At 40.4% G+C, this 23037-nt stretch overlaps 1 protein-coding gene across 3 annotated transcripts in view; it reads right to left on the minus strand.

The window, feature by feature from the left end:
• The window catches only part of LOC103730571 (nucleolar protein 4), a 145153-nt gene that overhangs the window by 1892 nt on the left and 120224 nt on the right, over positions 1-23037 (minus strand). For all 3 annotated transcript variants that reach the window (XM_017797092.1, XM_008828850.2, XM_008828851.1), the window contains one exon: positions 21955-22132. In XM_017797092.1, coding sequence (XP_017652581.1) covers positions 21955-22132 — 178 coding nt within the window. The remainder of the gene's footprint in view (positions 1-21954; positions 22133-23037) is intronic.

Here is a 23037-nt window from a genome sequence, read left to right on the forward strand (position 1 = left end):
ATATCTATCTATATCTATATCTATCTATCTATCTATCTATCTATCTATCTATCTATCTATCTATCTATCTACACACACACACACACACCCTACTCCCTGCCTTCCAATTCTACCCAGATTCCCTCTAAGGTTTCCCTCCCAACTTCATGCTTCCTGTCCTTTTTATTTCTTTAAAAAATTTTATTGAAATTTTGTACATTTCATACAACAGTTCTTAATCAAATTTATACCCCCCTTCCCCATCCATGCCCACCACCCCACTGGATCTCATGCATTTTGCCATACATGTTAAGTCCTACCCAGTCAATCATTTGTACCCCGATGTCCTTTGGTGCAAGTTCATCCACTGGCGTCTAGTCAGCCTATCTAGAGGTCTTAAGGAGGGTCCACTCTCCCTCACCCAGTAGTAATCAGTCTCCAACACTTCCCAGCTAGGGCTGGCCACATCCATTTCCCTTGCTCCACTGAGTCAGCATGGGTTCTGTGCTGGACGCCACCTTTGCTCCAAGTTCACATGTACAAGCTTCCAGTGGCCAGAGGCCTGTTTCCCTATGTTCATGGACCAAACTTGGCTCTTACAGTCTTTCCTCCCCCTGTTCAGCAATGGTTCCCTGAGCCGTGTGTAGGTGAGATTTATATAGGAGTCCTATCCAGAACTCAAGATAAGACCCTACTGCTGAAGACAGGACATACCTCAGACATAGGACTCTGAGCAGTGGAGCAGGAACTGACCTGGAAGCCTGCTTCCTGAAGACTAACTGTCACAGTTCTAGAGGATACTATGCAAGCTGCTAAGGGAGAAAATCAATCAGTGGTCCAACCCAGCCCTAAAGCCTAATAACCACAATGACTGGCACAGAAAACTACCTCTTTTGGTGCATTATTGGCACTGTTATCTGGGGAGCAATCAACAGCTCTCTAATTGGACTTAAAGCCCTCTCAGTAGGAATGAACTCATAGGTGGCACTGTAAACACAGCCAAATACACATGGCTAGAGAGGTCATAGTTCCTAAAGAAAACCCTATCTCTGTCATATCCCTAGGCAAATGAAATTTCTTACCATATGCTAAATATGGATCCGTATATTTACAGACAAGTATAGTGCACACCACTCATCAAAGAAGCTTGTTTTTGCAACCGATGGAGGCTACTCCAGAACCCCACAACCTCACACACAGAGAATGTACATCTGAGAGATGCCCAGTTCTAGGGGACCCATCTACAGTTGAACTTCTACACCTAAGGCTCGTGGAACAAAGAGGACCAGACTGAGGTAGAGAGAAAACTTTTTATTATTTTTTTTAACCCACTGAGTCCAATGCTGCTCCTATGTGCATGGGTACAAGGCTACCCACTGGACATGGGCAACCTGTCAGGGGCAACTTTCCTAAAGAAAGCCAAGGGTGGGAGTTCATAAGCCCTCCCCTATCCATGTTGAAATTCTGATGGGCTTGACATTACGTAGATGGTTAGTTTGCATTGTTAACTTGAAACAATCTAGAATCATCTGGGAAGAGATTCTCAAGGAAGGATGGTCTAGATCAGGATGGCCCATTGGCATGTCTGTGGACAACAAGGGTTGGAGAAGGTGAGAGTTTACAGGCCACATGCCCTCATTCACCTGTGCTTCCTGACTGTGGATGTGACCAGCTGCCTGAACTTCCCTCAGTAATGGACTGTGACCTGGATCTGTGAGCCTTTCTCTCCTAAGCTGATTTTGGCTGTGCATTTTATCATGAGATCGGAAAACAAAACTAAGACAACTTTCTAGTCCATGATGCTAATGACTCTTGAGAGGCTTAGAAAGAAGCTGAGGGCTGAGGGACTTCTGTGTTTAAATGTGGACAATGGGGGCTAGAGAAATGGCTCAGCAGTTAAGAGCACTGGTTGCTCTTGTAGAGGACCTGGGTTTGATTCCCAGCACCCACAACTGCCTATAACTCCAGTTCCAGGGCATCCTACGCCCTCTTCTGACCTCTGTGGACTTCATTGCACAGCACAGGTGCACCTACCTACATGCAGGCATTAGACTCGTAGACATAAAATTAAAAAAATAAATTAAATAAGCGTGGACAGCATTCAAGTGGTATAATAAGGACTTAAGTAATTTTCTTTCACTTCAGGGTGATATTTTCCACCAAAGTGATGAGAATCACAATACACTCAATTGAAATTTCCTTTTTGTTTTCTTTTTGAGAAAAGGAAATTTATTCTATGTGGACATACTGGGAAGAGGGAAAAAGAGATTCAACGACTTCCCAGGGTTCATCTTCAGTGTGCTTTGCTTTTGAAATATGGTGAGTATGTGGCTATTGCCAGCAACCCCGCAGAGAAACTAGATGCTGGCAATACGGTCTCCTATGGTTAAGATTTCTTTTGTATTTGCACAAAATGCCTTCACACATCTCCAGTTTTTTCTATATACTTAAAGCAAATATGTAGTTCTACCTCAACAACATTTTATAATTTTATATTTAAAAATAAGGAAAAATTATTTCAAAATCCTTTAATTTGAACAGCATTGAGGAGCTACTTCATGGTAATTATTCTTAGATTGTTAAAATTCAACTCCATATTTACTTTTATAACACATGTACCATCAAGCATTTGTTTTCATTAGGACATTTGAAGTGAGCGCTAATTTAAAAGTCATTGACTGAAGTTTTGCTAAGCATATAACAAAAGTCTGGACCCCAAACTGCTGTGATTCTGTAACTTGATAGTGTTTTAATACATTTTAACAGATTTACTCCAAGTACACGTGAGTAGTGAGTACTCAGGCAAGGGCATTCCTTGAAAGGATGCTTTTTTTTTCTTGCTGGTTCTCCTTGAGGTGTGATAGAGACAGGTCAAGACCCACCTCCTCCACCGTCTTCCCTGATGTCTCAAGAGACGGACAGAGCTTCACATGGAATTTAATTAGCTTGGAGAAAAGACCAACACACAAGAACTCTGACATCTGAGAATAGCTTGTTTCCAGTTCTGCAGTAACCTTGCCTAGCTTTGACTTTTCAGGCAGGAGCCGTCTTCCATTTGCTCTGCTATTTATAAAATCAAGTTATCGACAGGACAAGCTGAGAGGTGCAGGATGTCACACTTGTGAAAAGGAATCCCTGAACCTGTGCTCAAGGAAGACCTTAACAGTGTCTGTTCTGCCTGAAAAGTTCAGAGTGGACTTTTAATAAGTATCATGTGTAACAAGGGTTCCGGTCTCTAGATGAGCACATTTTCAATACTGTTCAATTCTTTACAGTGAGAAGCACAGTTCTCATGTCATGATGATGAAAGAAACTGAAAGGTCCTTCCTCCCAGTGGCATAGGTGTGGAATGCTAGGGCCTGATTATCACTGTTTAATTTTCCTTTGTTTTGTGGTGATTTTGTTTGAAGGCAAGCTGCTGGTCCCTATCCTGAACTGAAATTGAGAAAAGGTTGAACTGAAAAGGATTCCAGTTAAATTTGGGGTGAGAGAGCCTGACATATAGTGCTACAGCTTAGGGTTCCTGTGAGCATACCTCTGGGCTGAAATTCTCTGAAAAAAGTCTTTTGATTCTTGTGGTTGCTTTAGTTTTGTTTTGTTTTCTTTTTCTGAGATAGATTCTCATGTAGCTTAGGCTGGCCTCAAACTTACTACAGAGCCAAGGGTAGCCTTAAACTCCTGACCTTCCCACCTCCACCTCCCAAGTGCTCCGACTACAAGTAAGAGTCACCAGGAAACCCTTGGCTTGAAACTCTAAAAATCCAAACCAAGCCAAGGTTTACACTTTTTAAAAGGTGTTTATTAGTATATATAAATGGAAGATAACTACTGTCCAAGGAAAAGTGCCTTCAACAATCACCTCACTCCTCCAAACTCAAGGAAGTCTTTTTGGTAAGTGTTTGTTATTCAAATCGTGAACATTATAGGGGTGGGTAAAGAAGAAAACAAGGGTTGGAAAGATGGCCCAGTGGTTAAGAGCACTGGCTGCTCTTACAGAGGACCTGAGTTCAAATCCTAGTCCACATGGTGGCTAACAACAGTTTGTAGCTCCAGTTCCAGGGGATCCAGCACCGTCTTCTGATCTCTGTGGACAATGTATGACACAGTGTACTTATACATGCAAGCAATACACTCATACACATAAAATAAAAATAATAAACATTTTTAAAAAGAAGAAAACAAATTATATAATAGGTATGATATTTTCTAGGGATGGCTCACACTGCCCTTTATGCATATTCACTACCTCAGTCAACACCATACTGGACTCTTTTTAGCTTAATTAACTCAAAACAACACTATCATATAATTAGAATACATGTCCATTAGAAAAGAAAAATCTGAGCTGGGCATGGTGGCACACATGCCTTTAGTCCCAGCGCTCAGGAGGCTCTGAGGCAGGCAGATCTCTGAGTTCAAGGCCAGCCTGGTTTACAGAGTGAGTTCCAGGTCAGCTGGGGCTACAGGGAGACCTTGTCTCAAAAAGACCGAAAAAAAAAAAAAGTAAAATTCTGAATTTTATGAAGATGTTGAACTTAGTAAAGTCTAGGAAAGTATTTTTGAAACAAGGTCACTGAGAATATGGTTCTAGAAAACATGGGTCAATTAATCATGATGACCAAAAGATACATAAAGGGAAAATAGTTTCAGTTTCAAACCTAAGGTGAATTCTCACAAAGCTAAGACCATAATAAGTACCTGTATGTTGGCCAAAATGATATCAGCTTATTTTTTATGAACATTCTGAACGTTGAATTAAAAGTTAAAGATATGTCATAATAACATAATTTTTCTAGAAAATTAACACCTATGTACCAAAATAGGCCTATGATTCAATTTTTTAAGGTGTAAGGTATATTTAAATGATACATACATGTTAGATGAAAATGTGCATTTATAATTCTTCATGGTTAAATAAAAATGTATGTTCACCATGACTGTAGTATGAGGCAATGCCCTGGGGAGTCAGCTTGGGAGCCCGAGGAACATAGGCTTCGAAGAGATTGACTGAGTCCAGGGACAATATGCAGAAACTTATCATGCAAAAGGAATATTTACCTGACCATAGGCATGTGTATATTGATCTCAAAATTCTGAACTCAGGACTTGGCAAGAAAGAGGGAAGATAACTGGAGGGCAGAGGTTTCAGAGTCCTCTCAGCCTGCCCACACACAGGCAGAATGAGCTGCCTTGGGGTCCTGATGGAACAGCCCAAGTGTAATTTGCATGCAAGGGCTGTAAACAACTAACTGACCAGGAAAATCAAGCATTTTCAACTGCAGGGAAAAAGAGAAATCCCTGTTTGATAATCTTAAGCAGTGTGTAAGAGAAACAGAAATTAAGATTGAAAATCTCATTCTAAGAAATATGAACATTTTCTGACCAAAACCCACATACAATAGAAAGGGAATGGCCTACTTTGGCACACCCCAGTGTAAGGATTACAGATCACCGACATGCTAATGAGGTATGATTTCTCTGGCACCCAGCGCAGATGTGTTAGTAAGATGGATGGATGGACTAAATTGCTAACAGAGAACACGAAGTGGTGATGTAGGGGTGGAGGGGGGTGAGGATGGTGATGAGGGAGGTCTGAATACAATCAAAATTCAGTGCATGAAATCCTTGAATCAATAAAATTTCTCACACTTAAAGAGAATAAAGAGAATGGACATTCATAAATCTTCATTTTCATTTCTCAAATTGAATTATCGATTCAGTGTTTACTTCCTATTTGTGGTTCAGCTTTGGGTTCTTGTTTTAAATAGCTTCATTTTTGTAGTCCTGCGTTGGTGTTGATTACCCGTAGACAGCATTGCTTCACAGGGACACAGCTCTGCTTTGTTTTTAGAAATGAGAACTGTGTGATTAAAGACTATGATAGCTACTTTGAACTGCTAAAATTAGAGTGAGGGGCTAGGGGGTGGTTTAGTTAGCCAAGCGCCTGCCTTAGAGAGGATCAGAAGGACCCGAATTTAGAGCCCCAACACCCACATAAAATCCTGGGTGCGATGGCACCTGAAATCCCAGCATTGTGGGTGGGGGTGGGGAGACAAGTAGATCCCTGGACTCAATGAGTTCCAGGCTAGTGAGACACTATCTCAAGGAAAAGGTGGACAGACTTGAGGAACAACACCTGAGGCCTTGTGGCCTACACAGCTGCACATACACACCTACATGCACCTGAACGCACCCATACACCCACATGTACCTGCCACAAACCTACACCCAAGCCCACAAGATCCACAGATTGAATTCTGGAATAAATTTCACTGAACAGAAGATGGTTAAATTGACAAGAATAACAAGTTTAAAGATGACACCAGGATTTCAATGACATGGGAAAGAACTGAATGTTTTCCACAGTGCTTCTGCTGACATCTCAATTAATGGCTGCCCGTCTTCTATTTTAACGCATTTTGTACATCTGTCCAAATAGCTTGCTGTGCTCCTCACATCTTAACTGATCCCACTTTAGATTGCTGAGTTATTTCTCAGATTTGAAAATAATCTTCCTATGGTTGATGCATGCTTACTTTAATAGACACTGGCTGGCTCTTCAGTCTCTCAAACTCATCTGTCTCTCGAATAAGCACTGCATAAGCAACAGAGACAGAGCAGAGGCATCTTAAGTCCTCAAGAGGCAAAGCGAGCTACTTGGAATCAATTCTGTGTTTTAAATGACCGTTGATAATGGTCATCTCTTACTTCCCACATCCTTTCAAGCACTATGCATGCCATAGTGCTAATATATTTTAAAACATTTATTTTAAATATATGTCTCCATCTATTACAGTCAAACACAATTTACTACATTTATAAATAAGCTTTCTTTTTCATTTTGTTCATCTTTTCAATTGCTTGTTTCCAAATTAAATTAATTTTCATACTTTTTTCTTTTACTGTCTTAGCATTTCCTCTCTTTGTAATTATGTTAAATATCTCAAGGAAATGATAGAGATAGGAATGTTAATTACCTTGATTTGCTAATTACATACTGTCTATACTATATTTTATAAATAAATACAATGATTGTATATTAATTCAAAAGAAAACTAACTGGGCTAGGGACATGGCTCAGCAGGTAAAGTGCTAACCTCCAAACTTGACAACCTGAATTTGATCCCTGGGATCTACCTGGTGGAAGGAGAGAACCTACTTCCACAAATCTGTCCTATGACCACCAAACCTATGCCATAGCATGCACACACACACACACACACACACACACACACACACAATATAAATAAATAAATGCGATAAAAATTTCAGAACAAGGAAAAATAACTCCAAAATGACTAGTTTATACATTTTTACTTTGTAAATATATGCCAAAATATTGCTTCAGTTCCATTCCACACATTTATTATATTGTGTTTTCACCTCTATTAATTATAAATATTTCTAAGCATAATGCTGTCCAGCATGTGAGGATTCCTTGGGTGTTGTCATCTGATTATATGGTCAATATTTGAATAATATGCATTATTAGGCAGCTGGAGATCAGTTTCTTGATACAACCATTAAATTTAATTTTACATATATGTGCTTTTTTCCCCTATCTGTTGGTTTATGAGAGAAGTGTTTTAAAAGTTCTGACTAGAATCATGGATGTCATTTTCTGACTGTGCAAAAATTTCATTATTAATTTTGAGGCATATTGGGAGGACTCAGATAACTGTTACTTTTTGATGAACCATCTCTTTCATCATTACTTGCTGTCTTCAATGCCCACAAAGCTCTTGCTTAAGGCCAATTATTGCCTTATTTGCAACACACACACACACACACAGAGACACACACACAAAGTAGCTATCAATTCTTTGCAAAACTATGATTTTTATGGCTCTATAAGACCTAGGATCAACCCACATTGAGGGGACTTGCCTGTTGATTCAGGAAGTGTCAGGTAGCATACATCCTGGGAACTGCACCTTATCAGTACTTTAAGCAAATGGGAGTCATTTTCACTCCATTTATTTAAGGCTGACCCAAGCCTCCCCTGACTGACTTATGGCACTTCATTCCTCTTGAAATCATCAGATTTTTCCTACTCTATTTAATAGATGTGGACTCATCACCACCAAGTTACTGAAGAATAGAGTTTTGTTCTTACAAAGTATTAAGCATGTTTGTGAGATACATATCCAATGAATATCAAAGAAGATGGGAAAGGCAAAATTCTAGCACAGTGGGGCGGAGAGTTTTTTAAGGCATTATTGAAGACAGAAAGAAGCATATTTACGGAGACATGTTGCCATATTCCCAAACTTTAATTACCTTCCCAGCGTAACTGAGGGTCAAACACGGCCAGCATTTACATGGCAAATATGTGTCTCCAGCTGAGATAATGGAATCTCAGCTAATCTAGAAGACATTTTGACTGCTTAATGCTGAATTTTAGTGGAAGACTGTAAATATCAGTCTTGTGCACATTGAAAATAGTTCACATTAAAAAAATAATCTTAAATGGTTCATAAGGTAAATCTGAAACTGCATTTAAAAATATTCTAAGTTATGGGCTGGAGGGATAGCGCAGCCGTTAAAAAATACTCTAAGTTTTTAAGCTGGTATTGGAGGCGCATATGCACAATCCGAGCTGTCTGGAGGCTGAGGCAGGAGGAAGAAGAGCAATTTTGCCTACATGGTGAGACCTTGTTTCAAACAATGCATATATGTGTATGTAATACTGAATATATTTTTAAATATGTCAATTTACATACATTTAAATAAATATTCTCCTGGATTTCATCACTTTTCTCCAATGTCTTGAGCTATTTGTGCTTCATTTCCTTTTTTGATCTAAACTCACCTCTTTAAGCTGGTAATGCAAAAATGTATTAAAGAGGGAATTTTCATTTATACATCTTGCATTTTTGTTCTTATATGAAATATTCAAAATAGCAAATTTAAACTATTTGCTGTTCATTCACTAATCCCTGCTCCTCAGTTCTGTACACTTTTACTGTCTGTGACCTCTGCGATAAGGTTAAACAGCATTTTATAGAGCCCTGACTTCTTACTGTGACAAACCATAGAGTAGTTCAACAGCGATTCTCAGTTTGATCATTGGACCCTGGTTCAGTTTCCAGCACCCACATGGCAGCTAATAACTGTCCATAACTCCAGTTTCAGAGGATTCAATACCCTCGTCTGACCTCTGCAGGCATTGCACATGGGTGTCCTTATAGACATGCAGGCAATCAATGCACATATACATGTAAAAATAATAATACTTAGTTGCACATATATATGTGTGTATGTGTGTGTGGGGGTTTATATGCATGTGAGTATAGTGCCTATAGAGACCAGAAGAGAGCATCAGATCCTCTGAGTTTGTGTGAAAGTGGTTATGAGCAACCCTATATAGGTGCTGGGAACTGAACTTGCATCTTCTCAAGAACAGAATGCAGTCTTAACCTCTATACCATCTCTTGCTGCTTTAAAACACTAAATTAGGTGAATATTTTTCTTTTACCGATTTTCTAGTTTTTGACAAGAAAGCCTTGAAAATTTTTCATCAAATCATATTTTAAGTCGACATTGAAATGGCATATGGCCAAGGTCACTGTAACTCCGGATGCCTTGGTAGCGGAGGCAAAATAGGGTGCTACTTCTAGAACATCCGTTTTGCTTTTAAATTAGAATAATTTAAGGATTAGAAGAGGAAAACAGATATTAACTTTTAGAAACAATGAAGAATGAAAGTCTAGCAAATAGACTGTCATTAAACTGAGTCATCAAATTGAAATGAAGGTTAGAGAGTCTGGCTTTTCTGTATACTTAGAAATAACATCTGCGTTCAATTTACAATTATCCAAAACTCTGAAGGAAATCAGGACTCATGTAAAATAGGGTATTTATGCAGAAGGAACTCCTTTTGAATGTGTTTGTTGGGAGGGGGGCATGTGTGGAGGTCAGGGGACTTCAGGTGTAGGTCCCCCCCCCACACTGATACCTGTTTAAGACAGGGTCTCTTTTTCCCTGCAGTGTCTGCCAGGCAAGCTGCCCATGAGCTTCCTGGAATTCTGTCTCCCTCTTCTAGGAATGCTGAGATTGCACATGTACCACATGCTGAGCTATCTCTCCAGCCCTGAGCTTCTCCTTTTATCCCATTTGTCAACACAGCTTAAAGTACAAAATAAAGATTTAAGACATAAAATTTTAAGAGGGTTTTTGGAGCAAGAGTGTATAAACTTGCCTTCTCTCCCTGGTTTCTTATTAAATATTTACTTTCCTTCATCAAACATCAAGAGATGTAAAAGTGAAGTGGATTCATTTTTATGGACCTGGACAAAGTATTTTCTTGCATGTGACTGAAGACAGACTTGATAGATTTCCATTATGGTTAGTGTTCTTTTCCCATTTCTTTCTCCTTCGTTATTAAATGGCTTAGAAGCCAATTAATATTTCATAAGAAATAAAAGTCATGGATGGCTTAGAAGCCAATTAACATTTCATAAGAAATAAAAGTCATGGGATCAGATGATCATCTAACAGTGCTAGAAGAGAGTGTGGTTCACAGAGAACAAGGTTATTATAAATTAATAAAATGTGTCTACATTGAAAATAAACATAGGATTAGCTTCCTTACCATTTTGGAGAAACTGTGTTCATGAATATGTTTTTAGGAACAAGGTGATAATAAAAGTTAATCATCCATTTAATATTATCTCAATGGAAAATAAAGAGTGTCACAGTGCCAGAAATAGAAACCACAAAGAAAGAAAAAACAAAAACCAAAACCAGAGCAGTACTCATGTTACTTTAGAAGAAACCAGATCACTCATGAGAATTCTATTTCCTGATGTATTTAAAATGTTTGAAATAATTTGTTACTCCCTGTGAGCACCTAGATACTGGTGAGAATGTTATTTGCTACAAATTTAATTTTCCAATCATTTCTTAATTCTGAATTCCAATACATGGACCACAAAACACCTCAGGAAAACAAAGCTAACAGTGTGGACTTACACTCAGCTGCATATTTATTTCCATTTGTTCTGGTCACTACGGATAGATTGAAGACAAGATTCCCGAAAAAGCTTTGCATGTCAGTCAAGAGCAAAATGTCATATAAATCACCTTATGCTTTGAAATAACAAAGGAATATGAGCACTGTAAATAATGTTTAAAATTTGAAAAAGTTTAAGTTAAAGGTAAAAGTAAGGTACGAGTGTGGCATCATCTTGGAGTGAGTCAAGCAGCAGACCAAGATGTCTAGCTGGTGGAAGGAAGCAGCTTTGGACCTGTGCTAGGAGGTCCAGCAGTCCCAACTGCAGAAGAGGACGTGTGAGCAATGGATAATTCTACCTTTCTGTCGGAGGTCATAGTACTGACTTCCTAGAACAGCAGAGCACTCTGAACTCCTCAGGAGAGCTCCTTCCAGGTAGCAGAGGCTAGCAAGGGCACTGAAATTGAACTGGTTTGTTCAAGTAGATCCCCAGGGGATGTGTCAACATGCAAAGGGGGCTGTGCAAGGAAAACAGTCCACAACTTAATGAGCTCCTGTCACCTAAGAAATCCCTGAAGAGTTTACCAGCAGGCTCAAGAAAGGAGGTCTCCGAGCACTAACCTGTCTTTTCATTACTTCCCTTCGGTGCATAGGCACAGCACAGAATCCTCAAGAGGACACTGAGAGCACACAAAAATCAATTTCAGCAGACAGTAGAGGGCAGACTCTGAGGAAGCAGCTGCAGAAAGATTCTGCTTAGCGTTCACCTGTAAACCCAATTAGCGGCTAGGTGGTCAGGGGAAGCACAGGCCACTCACCTCCCATGTTAGAGCTCATCTCTGAGGGTGTGTGAAAGGTGGGAAGGCTCCAGGTAAACTGAAAGAATCTTCACTGGATTCTGCAGATAATTCATATAATTTTCCTAACAATTTTCTAGCAAATGATTGACATCGTATTCAATCATTAAAATTTAAAAATAAGCATCATCTCTCTGAGCCCCTAGGTGTCTCCATATATGCATCTAAGTCATTCAATGTCGACTGAATGCCATGTGATTGCTATACTCCATTATTATACTCGCATGTACTCCATGCAGGAAACAGAATGAATGGGGTCATATATCAAGTATCTTAGCTCAGGACTCACTTCTGCTAAATATGACGTCAAATGTGCCGTGACTTAATTCTTTTAACATTTGTTTTGCTTTTAGTTTCCTAATTTTGAAGTAATCTCAGTCTATTCCAAAAAAATCACCTATATTATACATTAGGAATTAACTGCTCTCAGAGTTACTATTTCATTGGCAATAGCTAGACTCACAACTCCCAGGTGCCTGAAAACCATAGTTCTCTCTCTCCCTCTCTCTCTCTCTCTCTCTCTCTCTCTCTCTCCCCTCTCTCTTTCCTTCCTTCTCTCCCTCCTTCTCCTCATCATCCCTCTTTCTTTCTTTCTTTCTTTCTTTCTTTCTTTCTTTCTTTCTTTCTTTGTGTGTTTGGTGTTATATATGTATGTGAAGTATATATATTTTAGTGAGGTATGTGCATGTGTGCATGCAGGTGTATGCTCGTGTGTGTGTGTGTGTGTGTGTGTGTGTGCACTTCAGAGGCCAGAAGTTGATATTGGGTGTTTTTCCTCAATTGCCCTCCATATTTCTTGAGACATGGTCTTTTATAAAACCTGAAGTTCATCAATTTGGCTAGACTGACTGGACAATGAGTGCAAGGAGCCTCTGGTATCTGCATCCCCTCCCCCAGTGCTGGAGTTATAGGCACATGCAACTGTGCCCAGACAAGCTTTTTTTTTTTTTAATTATTTGTATGTGTGAGTATTTTGCCTGCATGTATGTAAGTGCACCACATGTACACAATGCCCATAGAGGCCACAAGAGGGAAACTGATTCTCTGGAACTGGAATTATAGATGGTTGTTAGCTGTCATGGGGGTTCTGGGAACTGAACCTGGGTCCCCTGCAAGAGCAGCAAGTGCTTTTTAATATCTGATCTAGTACTTTTGTGTGTTGTTTTATATTTTGTTTTTGAGACAGGGTCTCCCTGTAGCCCCAGCTGGCCCAGAACTTGCTATGTGGACCAGACTGGCCTCAATCTTACAGAGATCCACCTGCCTCTGCCTCCCAAGTTCTGGGCCTCACCATACCCAGGTGTGGCCAGATTTTTACTCGAGTTCTGGGGATCTGAACTCAGGTCTTCATGCTTACACCAGCATGCATCTTACCAGCAAAGCCATCTCTCCAGTCACTAAAAAATAACTTCCTGTGACTCAACACTGAGATTTCTAAATTCTCTCCACCTTAACTAATTTATTTCACTGAAAAATGAATGATACACACATAGTCAAAGTCAAAGGGTATGACTCAATGGAGGAAAGATTTCCATAACAATAAAAGCACACAGTGCTAATCTAATTGTGTGAATCAGTACTTTTAATAGCTATCTGGGATGATGGTACTGCTCCCTCGTTCTATTCAATGTATTGGCTGCTCAGCTTTGGCTATTGAACACTTGAAATGGCTCTTATTATAATGGGAGATCTAGATTTTGAACTTTCTTTCATTTTAATGCATTTCCCATTCAGTAGTCACATGTGACAAGAGGCTGTCATATTGGATTTCACAGATCTAGATAAAACTATATTTGAAAGAGAGAAAATACAATAAAGATACAAATGAGAGACTGAAAAGTAGGAAAACGTGGGGCTGGAGAGACAGCTCAGCAGGAGTGCACACTGTGTCGCTTGTTTTCCTGAGTCTAGGCTAGCTCACCATATTACAGCATGTTCTCTCTCACCTGTGGCTCTTAACCCAAACACTTAGATGTGAGTATGCATCCTGATGTGACTGTAGGAGTCAGGAAAATGGAAAGGAACCAAGTAGGGAAAGAGCAGGACAGAACTCAAAAGAGGGGTATAGTAGGAAACAGGAGGCATCAACGGGGAACTGGTGAGGGGGCTACTTTAATCGTGGTGGGAGGAGGGAGGGCTACACAGAACAGAGAGAGGAAAGAGCTAAATAATGCTTAAGTAGTATGACAAATCAGAGGGAAATGTCGTATTTAAAAAGCCTACTGAAAAATGCACATATAATATAAATGTGAGTGAGTGCATGTGTATAGCTGAAGGCTGTATAACAAAAATCACAGTGCCGGACATGGGAAAGCTCCCTTTGCATTCTTAGAGTACTTCAAAAGACTCCCAAAATACTACAGGCTATTGCTGCAGCCCTTGATTGACTCCCAGAACTTGAAGGTAAGACTCTAGTGCTGAAGACAAAATCTACTTAGGACAAAGGACTTGGAGTAATCCACCTGGAACTGGTATGGCAGCCTCCTCCCTGAAGACTGGCTCTCATGGTAACAGAAGATACTATGTAAGGTGCCAAGGGAGAAAAACCTATCAATGTTCCTACCCAGCTGTGAAGAGCCTGTGAACCACAATAATGACCAGCCCAGCAAACCATCTCTATTGGCACAGTAGTGGCATTCTTATCTTTGGGGTAATCGGGAGCTAAATTTAATTGGATTTAAGGCTCACTCAATGGGAGAGAAATCATGTGTGGTACTGTAAACATAGCCAAGTATACATGGCTGGAGAGATCATAGATCCTAGAGAAAAACCTACTACTGTCACATCCCCAGATCAATACAATTCTTGCTGTATTCTAAATACATATCCTTATATTTTCAGACAAGTTACTTCTCACCACTCATCAAAGAACCTTCTTTTTGCAGTAGATGGAGACTATTACAAAGTTCCACGTATGGTCAGATGCAGAGAACAAGTAGCTGTGAGTGTCCATCCCGGTGACACATCTGCAATGCAACCTCTACACCCAAGGCTCAGAGAACCTCCTGGAAGAAGGGGCAGAAAGAGTGAAAGAGCCAGAGAGACACCTGCTGTTAGTTAATGTGTTCTAGACATGATGGGTAACCTGCCTCAGTGAAATCTCGACAGTATTGTAGCCTAACACAATCCACATAATGACAAAACCAGTTGACATACCAAGGTGGATGGGGGAAATGCCACAGGGTTCCACCTCAAGATGAAGAGCTACAGGAAATTAATACATGCCGAGGGAGGGAAAATCCATTTTCTCCAGAAACTAGCTCCCTGAGAACCTATCTAATCCCAAATGAATGGTCCCAAATTTAAGCACACACAAGCACCACTAAATGGACCAAGTGTATTATATATGTGTATACATATATGTGTATTTACTAATGTATATATGTCTATGTAACAATAATAACAAAAGACAAAAATTGAGAGGGCATGGGGGACATGGGAGGAGGTGCTGGGGGACTTAGAAAATAATCATGTATGATAGTCTCCAAGATATAAAAATTTAAAACTTAAGAAAAAAGTGTGTACTACTCTTGCACAGAACCCAAGTCCAGTTTCCAGCATTCACATCAGGCTGCTCACAACTGCCTATAACTAGCTCCAGCTGGATTCTATGCCTACAGCCTCGGTGGGCACCTGTACTCTTGTGCACATATCTACACAGAGACACAGACATGGACGTACATACATATAATACAAAATTAGGAAAATGCAGTGATTAAGTTGTCAAAGCACACATTGGAGAAAAAGAGGTTCCCCAAAGTAGACAGGTGGCTGGGTGTGATAGAACCTGAAATATCAGCACCTGGAAGACAGAGGTGGGAGGACGGGGTGCAAGGCCTCTCTGGGCGGTGTAGTAAGTATGCAGCCAGTCTGTGCCACACGAGATCCAAGCTCAAAAACCAAAATAATAAGTAAAGTGATAAATTAAAACTATAAAAAAGTATACAACCTAGCTGCAACAAGTTGAACATGGTACTGAAAAAAATCTAACTCTCTATAATACAGCAATTTTCTTTTGTGTGTAGGTGTCAGAGTGTACATCCATATGTGTGTCAATACATGTGAAGGCCAGAGATTGATGTCAGGTGTCTTTCTATGTCTCTCTCTACTTATTGTTTGAGACAGGGTTTCTCACCAATCTGAGTCTCCGTTTCTGCTAGAATAGCTGCCCAACAAGCCCCAGGGTCTTCTTATCTCTGCCTACCTAGTGTTGAGATTGCAGCAACTCTGGTGTTTTGTATGGGTGCTGGGGTTCAAACTCAGATCCTCATGCTTATGTGGAAGGCTCTTTACCAACTCAGTCAGCACCCCAGCTCCTGATTATTATTTTTTTTTATAAATAAAGGTTCACTTTGCTGCAGATGTTTTGACATCACACTCTATTTCAACTGAAAAGTCTATTGAGTTATAATAACTGTGCAACCCCAATTACCTGGACTTCCTACAGTGAGATCACAGTCACCTTTCTTCACATGATCTGTTATCATGTAGATCTTCCCATTGTATGAAAGGTTTACTGATTCACTGTCGGGGGCTACTTGACTTCTGTGAATCACTTTCAGGCTTCACTCTGTAAAATCATTATCTACCAAGCTTTATGTTACAGAACCCATGTAATTCTCACACAGCAGAAACACCCAGCTGGGCTGGAGTGCTGTGAGGGTCCCCTACCCACACATCCACATTGCATGACTTCTTTGCATGTGACTGACAAGCCATCATGATTTATTAAGAGTATGAGATAAAGGGGGAAGGTGCATTCCATCCCAGGTCCTGGATAGTCACAGTAATCATTCCTTTTCTGAATCATAGGCTTAAAAGCTGAATAGATTTTAAAGCAGAATTCATGCATTTCAAAATATTTCTCTGAAATGTTTGAAATGAAATGTTTCTTTTCCTTCAATATTGTACTTGTCAGAGTATCAGAAAAAAGAGATCAGACATTAAGATCTCCTCAGGGCTGTGGGATGACTCAGTCAGTAAAACCGCTTGTCTTCTATGCATGGGAACCTGAGTTAGACACACAGAACTCATGAGAAAAATGCCAGGTATGGTAGAGTGTGCAGGCAATTCCAGGTCTTGGGAGGCAAAGAGTTAGATCCCAGGGGTTCACTGGCCAGCTAGAATAGTCTACTTAAATAGACTACTAAGTTTCAGGTCAGTGAGAGATAATATCTCAAATGTGTTTTTAAAAGATGGGAAAAACCTGAAGAATGACGTCCACAGTTGTCATCTGTCTCCCCTGAACATGCATGTACCTCCCACACCAACATGCTTATACTCAGGCATACGCACATGTGTACACACAGACACAGACACACACACACACACACACACACACAGAATAAAGGACAGCTTCAACTTTATTAACAAGATGTAGACAAGACAAAAAAGTACAGTATTTCACTTGAAAAAATTGTTCTACATAGCGAGTCCTCATATGAGCCAGATATCTACTGACACTGTCATAAGGAAGGTAGAAGAAAGTCACCATGTGTGTCTTCAACAATGCGTACTCTATGTTGAACATGCACATAACAGCTGGGTGAAGACATGAGAAGTCTTTACAGGGCACTATGAGATCATAGAGGAAGAATCTGATCCAGGAAGTGTTACCCAGCGGCAAGGAGGAAAGGTATCTCAGAGCCTAATAGTTGACAAGAATCAGCTACAAGCCAGGTGTGTGTACCCAGAGACGCTCTAAAATGGGCGGCAGAAATCACTTTTCGTGTTTTTAAATGTAAGATCTCTTGGGATATCTAGATCAAGGTATCCTGTAGACAAGTGGATAAAAAAATCTGAAATTCAGGGGGAAAGCTTGGGCTGGATAAGCAGATTTGGAAGTATTTTGCTAACAGCTAATGAGCAATCCCTTGGGCAGGGTACAGAACAAGAGGCTTAAAGGGACGGGGGGGGTGGAGGATGGTAGGGACATTGCAGCTTGGAAGGGAGCAAGTGGAAAGGATATAAATAAATCCTGGAAGGCCACAGGGGAAGGGTGCTGTGTGAGCCCAAGGCAATGGAAATGTGCTGTTCTGGGGTCAAGACTGTTGCTATTTCAAGGCCCTCATGATCAGGAGATTCAAATATGCCCACAAAATCCAGTGAAATGAGGGCAAAACGCCACTTTAGCTTGACAATAAGTAGTCAGTGATAACCAAACAGTTTCAACCACCTGGTGGGGGAGTTGGCTGTGAATGGAGGGCGAACCAAAAGAGAGCCGTGAAGACACCCGGTGAATAGAAATGGCCCTTTTAAAGCTTCACATGGCAGTGCCTGTGATGGCCCAATGGTTAAGGCCACATATGTGAAAATGTCACCTGAGAAATGAGGTTTCAGGCTCATTATTCCGCATACAAACTCAGTCATGACACTGTGACCAGCTCCAGTGTGATGGTGAGTCCTGAGGCCAAGCCACCTTGTCCTAGACTCATGACAGACCTTGATCAAAAGACCCTTTAAAGCAGCAATCCCGAGGGCTTATGAGGAGCAAAGAAAACAGCAGATGTGGATTAAATGTCAGCATCCAAATGTTAGTTATTGAGTCCCATTATTATCATGATTTGGCCTTGTTAGATTTCAATCTGTGTATCAGCCCAGTTCACATCAGAGCTGAGAAACAGATCGAAAAGTCCGCCCTGTGGAGTTTGGGGAGAGGAAAAAGCTGAAGTTAAAGTGGTGCTTTGTGTACGTAATTTGGACTTCGGAGATCCAAAGAGAGACTGTAGCGAGCCACAATGGGCTTCTACAGACAGCACAATGTGAGCTTTCTGGCGGAGAGGCCCCTGTCAACGGAAGGGATAATGACAGGATGACTGGATGCTCTGCTTCTCCTTTCAGTCAGATAATTTGAGTACATTCTTTATACAAATTATAACTGCTGTCATTTTGATAATACTCCAACTTGAAAATTTGGATTGTTGGGTACAGGCCCTTGCCAGCTCTAAACAAATGATGGTTGGCTAATGAAAGATTTGAAGGGCTCTTTGGCACTATTAGTCGACAGAATCTTTCCTTGCTGTGAAGTCTCCAGTGTAGACCAGGCTTCCCAATTGTTATTCTATTCAAAATGAAAAAGGAATTTGTAAAACTCTACAACTGCTGTAGACATATGAATTGATAAACTGACTGGAATCTTCCTCCCTTTTCTCTTCTTACTTTGTTTTTTAAAAAGATATTTTATTATTTTTCTTTTATGTATATGAGTGTATTGCCTCCATGTATGTAAGTGCACTGCATTGTGCAATGCCCATGGAAGTCAAAAGAGGGTGTCAGATCCCCTGGAATTGGAGTTAGGGACACTTGTTAGCTGTCATGTGGATGCTGGGAATCGAACCCGGGTCCTCTACAAGAGCAGTCAGTGCTCTTAACTGCTAAGCCACCTCTCCAGTTCCTTCAGCTCCTTTAAAAAATGGAGTTAGTCATTTTCCTGGCCCCTGCTGTGTGACTCGACATCTGCACATTTCTCTTTGGTTTCAGTGTGAAGGTGCTACCTATCAAGATTAGTTTTTAGCTGCTTTGTTGTTGCTGCTGTTACACTCAGCCCGAAGCCACAGCTCAAAGAAGGTTACATCATTTTTAATTGCACACCACACAGGTTGGCCCATTACTTGTGGTTCCTCCTAGCGGCACACAAGTGGTCCGCAGTGTGGGAAGTTACTCTTTGTGATGTCCTCACGTGATCTTCAAGTCTCCTAATGCAAAAGCTAAGGATGTATGAACCGAATGGCTCACCAGGCCACTTTTCACCTTGAGCACCTGGTAACCATGTCTGCTTCTTATTTCCTAGCCTTTAAAAGGCAAAGAGGTTGCTAGGACAGTACCCCAGCTCCTTCAGGCTCTGACCTTCTATGACAGTGAAGGATTTTCTTGTGGGGGTTAAAGGACTTCTAAGCAAAGTAAATCTGTAAGTCTAAAAGTAATATAACCATATGCACCCGCAGAATGTCAGTTTATAATACTTGCCTTCCAACCACTTACAGGGCTTCATATTTGGTATCCATGTTAAAATTCTGATGTGGCTTTTAAGCGTCATCAATGATTGAGGAGTGGGTATGTGACAGCACGATTCTGTGTGTGTGTATGTGTGTGTGTGTGTGTATGTGTATGTACGTGTACATGTACGTTCACTGTGGTACAGGTAATATAGGATAAATCCAGGATTCTCTGAGGGTATAGGACTATACTTGGGAGTCCTATGTAATAGATTTAAAGGATTAGCAATAAATGAAGTAAGACAGGAAAAATCAGGCAAAGGAAACCTTGACAACACGAACCTTGAGGCTGAAGAGTGAGGCTGCTCCTCCCTTAAGAGCAGCTCAAGGAACAGAGAAGGGAATTAAGTGGTGAAGTGATCTGATCGTATCAGATTTACCTGCTTTGTTTAAATGACAGTTTTGCTTTCTCTTTGGAGAATAGGTTGAAGGCAGGAAGATTTACCTGTTCATGGGCAATGGTCTCAGATTATAAGGTGATTATTGATCATAATTCAGGTATTAGCACCTGCTTATGTTCTTGGGGAGTCATTATTTTGAAACCACTTGGAAAACTTCCTGCTGCCACGGCCATGCCAATAACTCATTAAGAAAAGCTCATTCCTGTCACTTTCCTTTCCCTTTTTAGGGAGCCTTTTAAGCAGTTTGCTGGGTCACGTGGTCAGTGTATACTATATTTTGTAGTTATTGTCAGATACACTCCAATATTTTCCATTTCTGCAAGCAGTACAGGACAGCTCCTGTCTCTTCACAGATGTAGCAATGTGTGTCCTGTTCCTTTGATTTCTCAGCTTGTACTAATCCTATGGGTAGTGTCTGCATTTCTCTCATTAGAAGCGCATCATCACTGTGTTTAAGGGACACTTTCATTGCCTTGTAAAAGGTTTCAACGTTTTTACTAGTATGTAACAATTATACATGATACTGGGTTCATTATGATTTTTTCATATATGCACATAATGTATTTAATCATGTTCAGACCCTCCATTACTCTCTCTGGTCCCTCCCACTCTCCCCTTAGCTCCCTCCCTCTCTTGGGGACGTGTGACCCAGTGAGCTTCCTCAGGGCTGTTTAAAGGGGTCTGTGTACCTCAGCAGTAGCCACACCCCCAAAGAAAATGGCCTTGCCATTTCTAGAAATTGTATCTGTATATCTCTTGCCTTTTTCTTTCTGGTGTTTAGAACTGAAAGGCCCTACGCATGCTAACCACGCACTCTACCGACTGAGCTATACCCCACCCCTCACTGTGTTATCATATGAGTCCAAGTACATTCTTTCTTTACTTTTAAAAAACTTACATGTTGACATATTAGCCTTTTGTAGTATAAAGAGCTAATAATTTCCCAGTTTGTCATTTATCTTTGTATTTATGAAGTTGTTTTGCAAAGTGTGTGTGTATGCAATATAACTTAATTTTACTTCAACTTAAATATAATTATAGAAGTTGTTTTGTAGTCCAGACATAAAATTTCATCAATATATACTTTTTTCCTAAGATTTGAATTATTAATGATGATTGAATTCATTCATTCTGAATGAATTAATGATTATTTTAAGCATTTAAATCTGACTCATTTGAAACGTTCTGACACACAACCTCAAGAAATTCCTAAAGATGTACCAAGCCGGAACAAGTGAGAGTTGGCTCTAGGGCCTAGCTCTCTACTGACAGAGCAGCATCACTGTTGTTGACAAGCTGTTGGCTGGGGTCACATGGCTTGCTTCCATCTGTTGCTGAATTTTGTATGTTCTTAGTCAACATCTTGTATGTTCTGCAAAGTTCCTGTTACTTCATTTCAAATTCTTCAAATAAAAAACCTCCATGAGCATTAAGAAAGAATTTTAGTGTTCTTGACAACTGTACTCTATAGACAGAGTCAGAATATATCACTATTTGGAAAAAGTTTGCTACATCTCTACGTGAAATATTCTTTTCTAGCATTAAACAGTAATAATAATTCAATTACACAATATCACTGCTACTCTCAGAAACAGTGACACAAAGGGAAATACCTGCCAGGGCAACAAACGCTGGCCTTTCAAATAGCTGGCTTTTATCCCACCCGCATTGACTAGTGATTATGCAATCTATCCATTTGCTTCTTTCACTGTAGAAACTTTATCAGCTCCAAACGGATGCATGGAAAGAAATCTACTGTAGAGACTCACCACTACTAGAAGAATCATTCAGGTTTAGCAGGCTGCCTCCTAGCCCTCGGTAACTATGGTAACTGTAGGTCCCATTGCCGTTGATGTACAATACCTCCTGGGAGCCTGAAACATTGGATGAGTAGGTGGCCGTGGCTGCGTCTGGCTTACACGGTTTGTCCGCTGGAGCAGATTCTCCCTGCAATGACACGCATGACATCCATTAGTCAAATTTCTGCTACTTCCTACACAGATCTTCTCAGTGTCGTCTACACTGAGTAAGAAATCACCAGAGCAAACGTAATTGAGATGATGTAAACATCTTCTCCAAATTCTCTAAACACTAAAAAACGAGAGCCAAGCAACAATGTGGGCAGGATAGAACAGTTGACGATTTCCAACTGAGTTTAAAATGATACAAAGAGAGTGATTGGCAATAGTCAAGAGATAGAAGCAGCCTAAATGACCATTGGCAGGTGAATGATTGGGTAAGACCGGGACCAAATACAGAGAGGAATATTGCTCAGTCTTGAAAAAGAAGGAAGCCCTCACATACACCACCACGTGGGTGATTGATTCCCAAGGGCACTGTGGTAAGTGAAGTAAATCTGTCATAATAAAGCGAATTCCACTGTAGGAGGCGCCTTAAGAAGTCAAAGGTGCAGAGCCACAGAGCACAATGGTTCCTCAGGCTGAGGAATCAGGTGGGGGAGCAGGGTTCCACTTTAGAGGAGAGTGAGGGCGGGCCTATGATCTGTGATTGACAGTTCTGTCCTGTACACTGAGAGATGGCAGGGAGGGTGGCTTTTATGATGAAAAGAAAAAAATTTAAGATCTATCAAGGTCCAAGAACGCAAGAGAACGGAGCACAGGAAGACAAACCCGGCAAATTTCAGCCTCCCGTTTCTCCGGCTCTCTCCTTTCCTCCCTCCTTTCTTTTCTCTTCCTTTTTAACTGTATTTTTTAAAATTTTATTTTATTTATTTATTTTTTTAAATCAATGCCATGAAAGTGAGTCTTATTTTTGTGTTGGGTAAGACAAAACCCATTTCCACATTTTCTCAATACTTTACTATTTCAAATATATTCTTCAGCTTGGACATT

This window comes from Nannospalax galili, unplaced genomic scaffold, assembly GCF_000622305.1.
Source record: "Nannospalax galili isolate Female #2095 unplaced genomic scaffold, S.galili_v1.0 scaffold252, whole genome shotgun sequence".
NCBI classification, from domain to species: Eukaryota; Metazoa; Chordata; class Mammalia; order Rodentia; family Spalacidae; genus Nannospalax; species Nannospalax galili.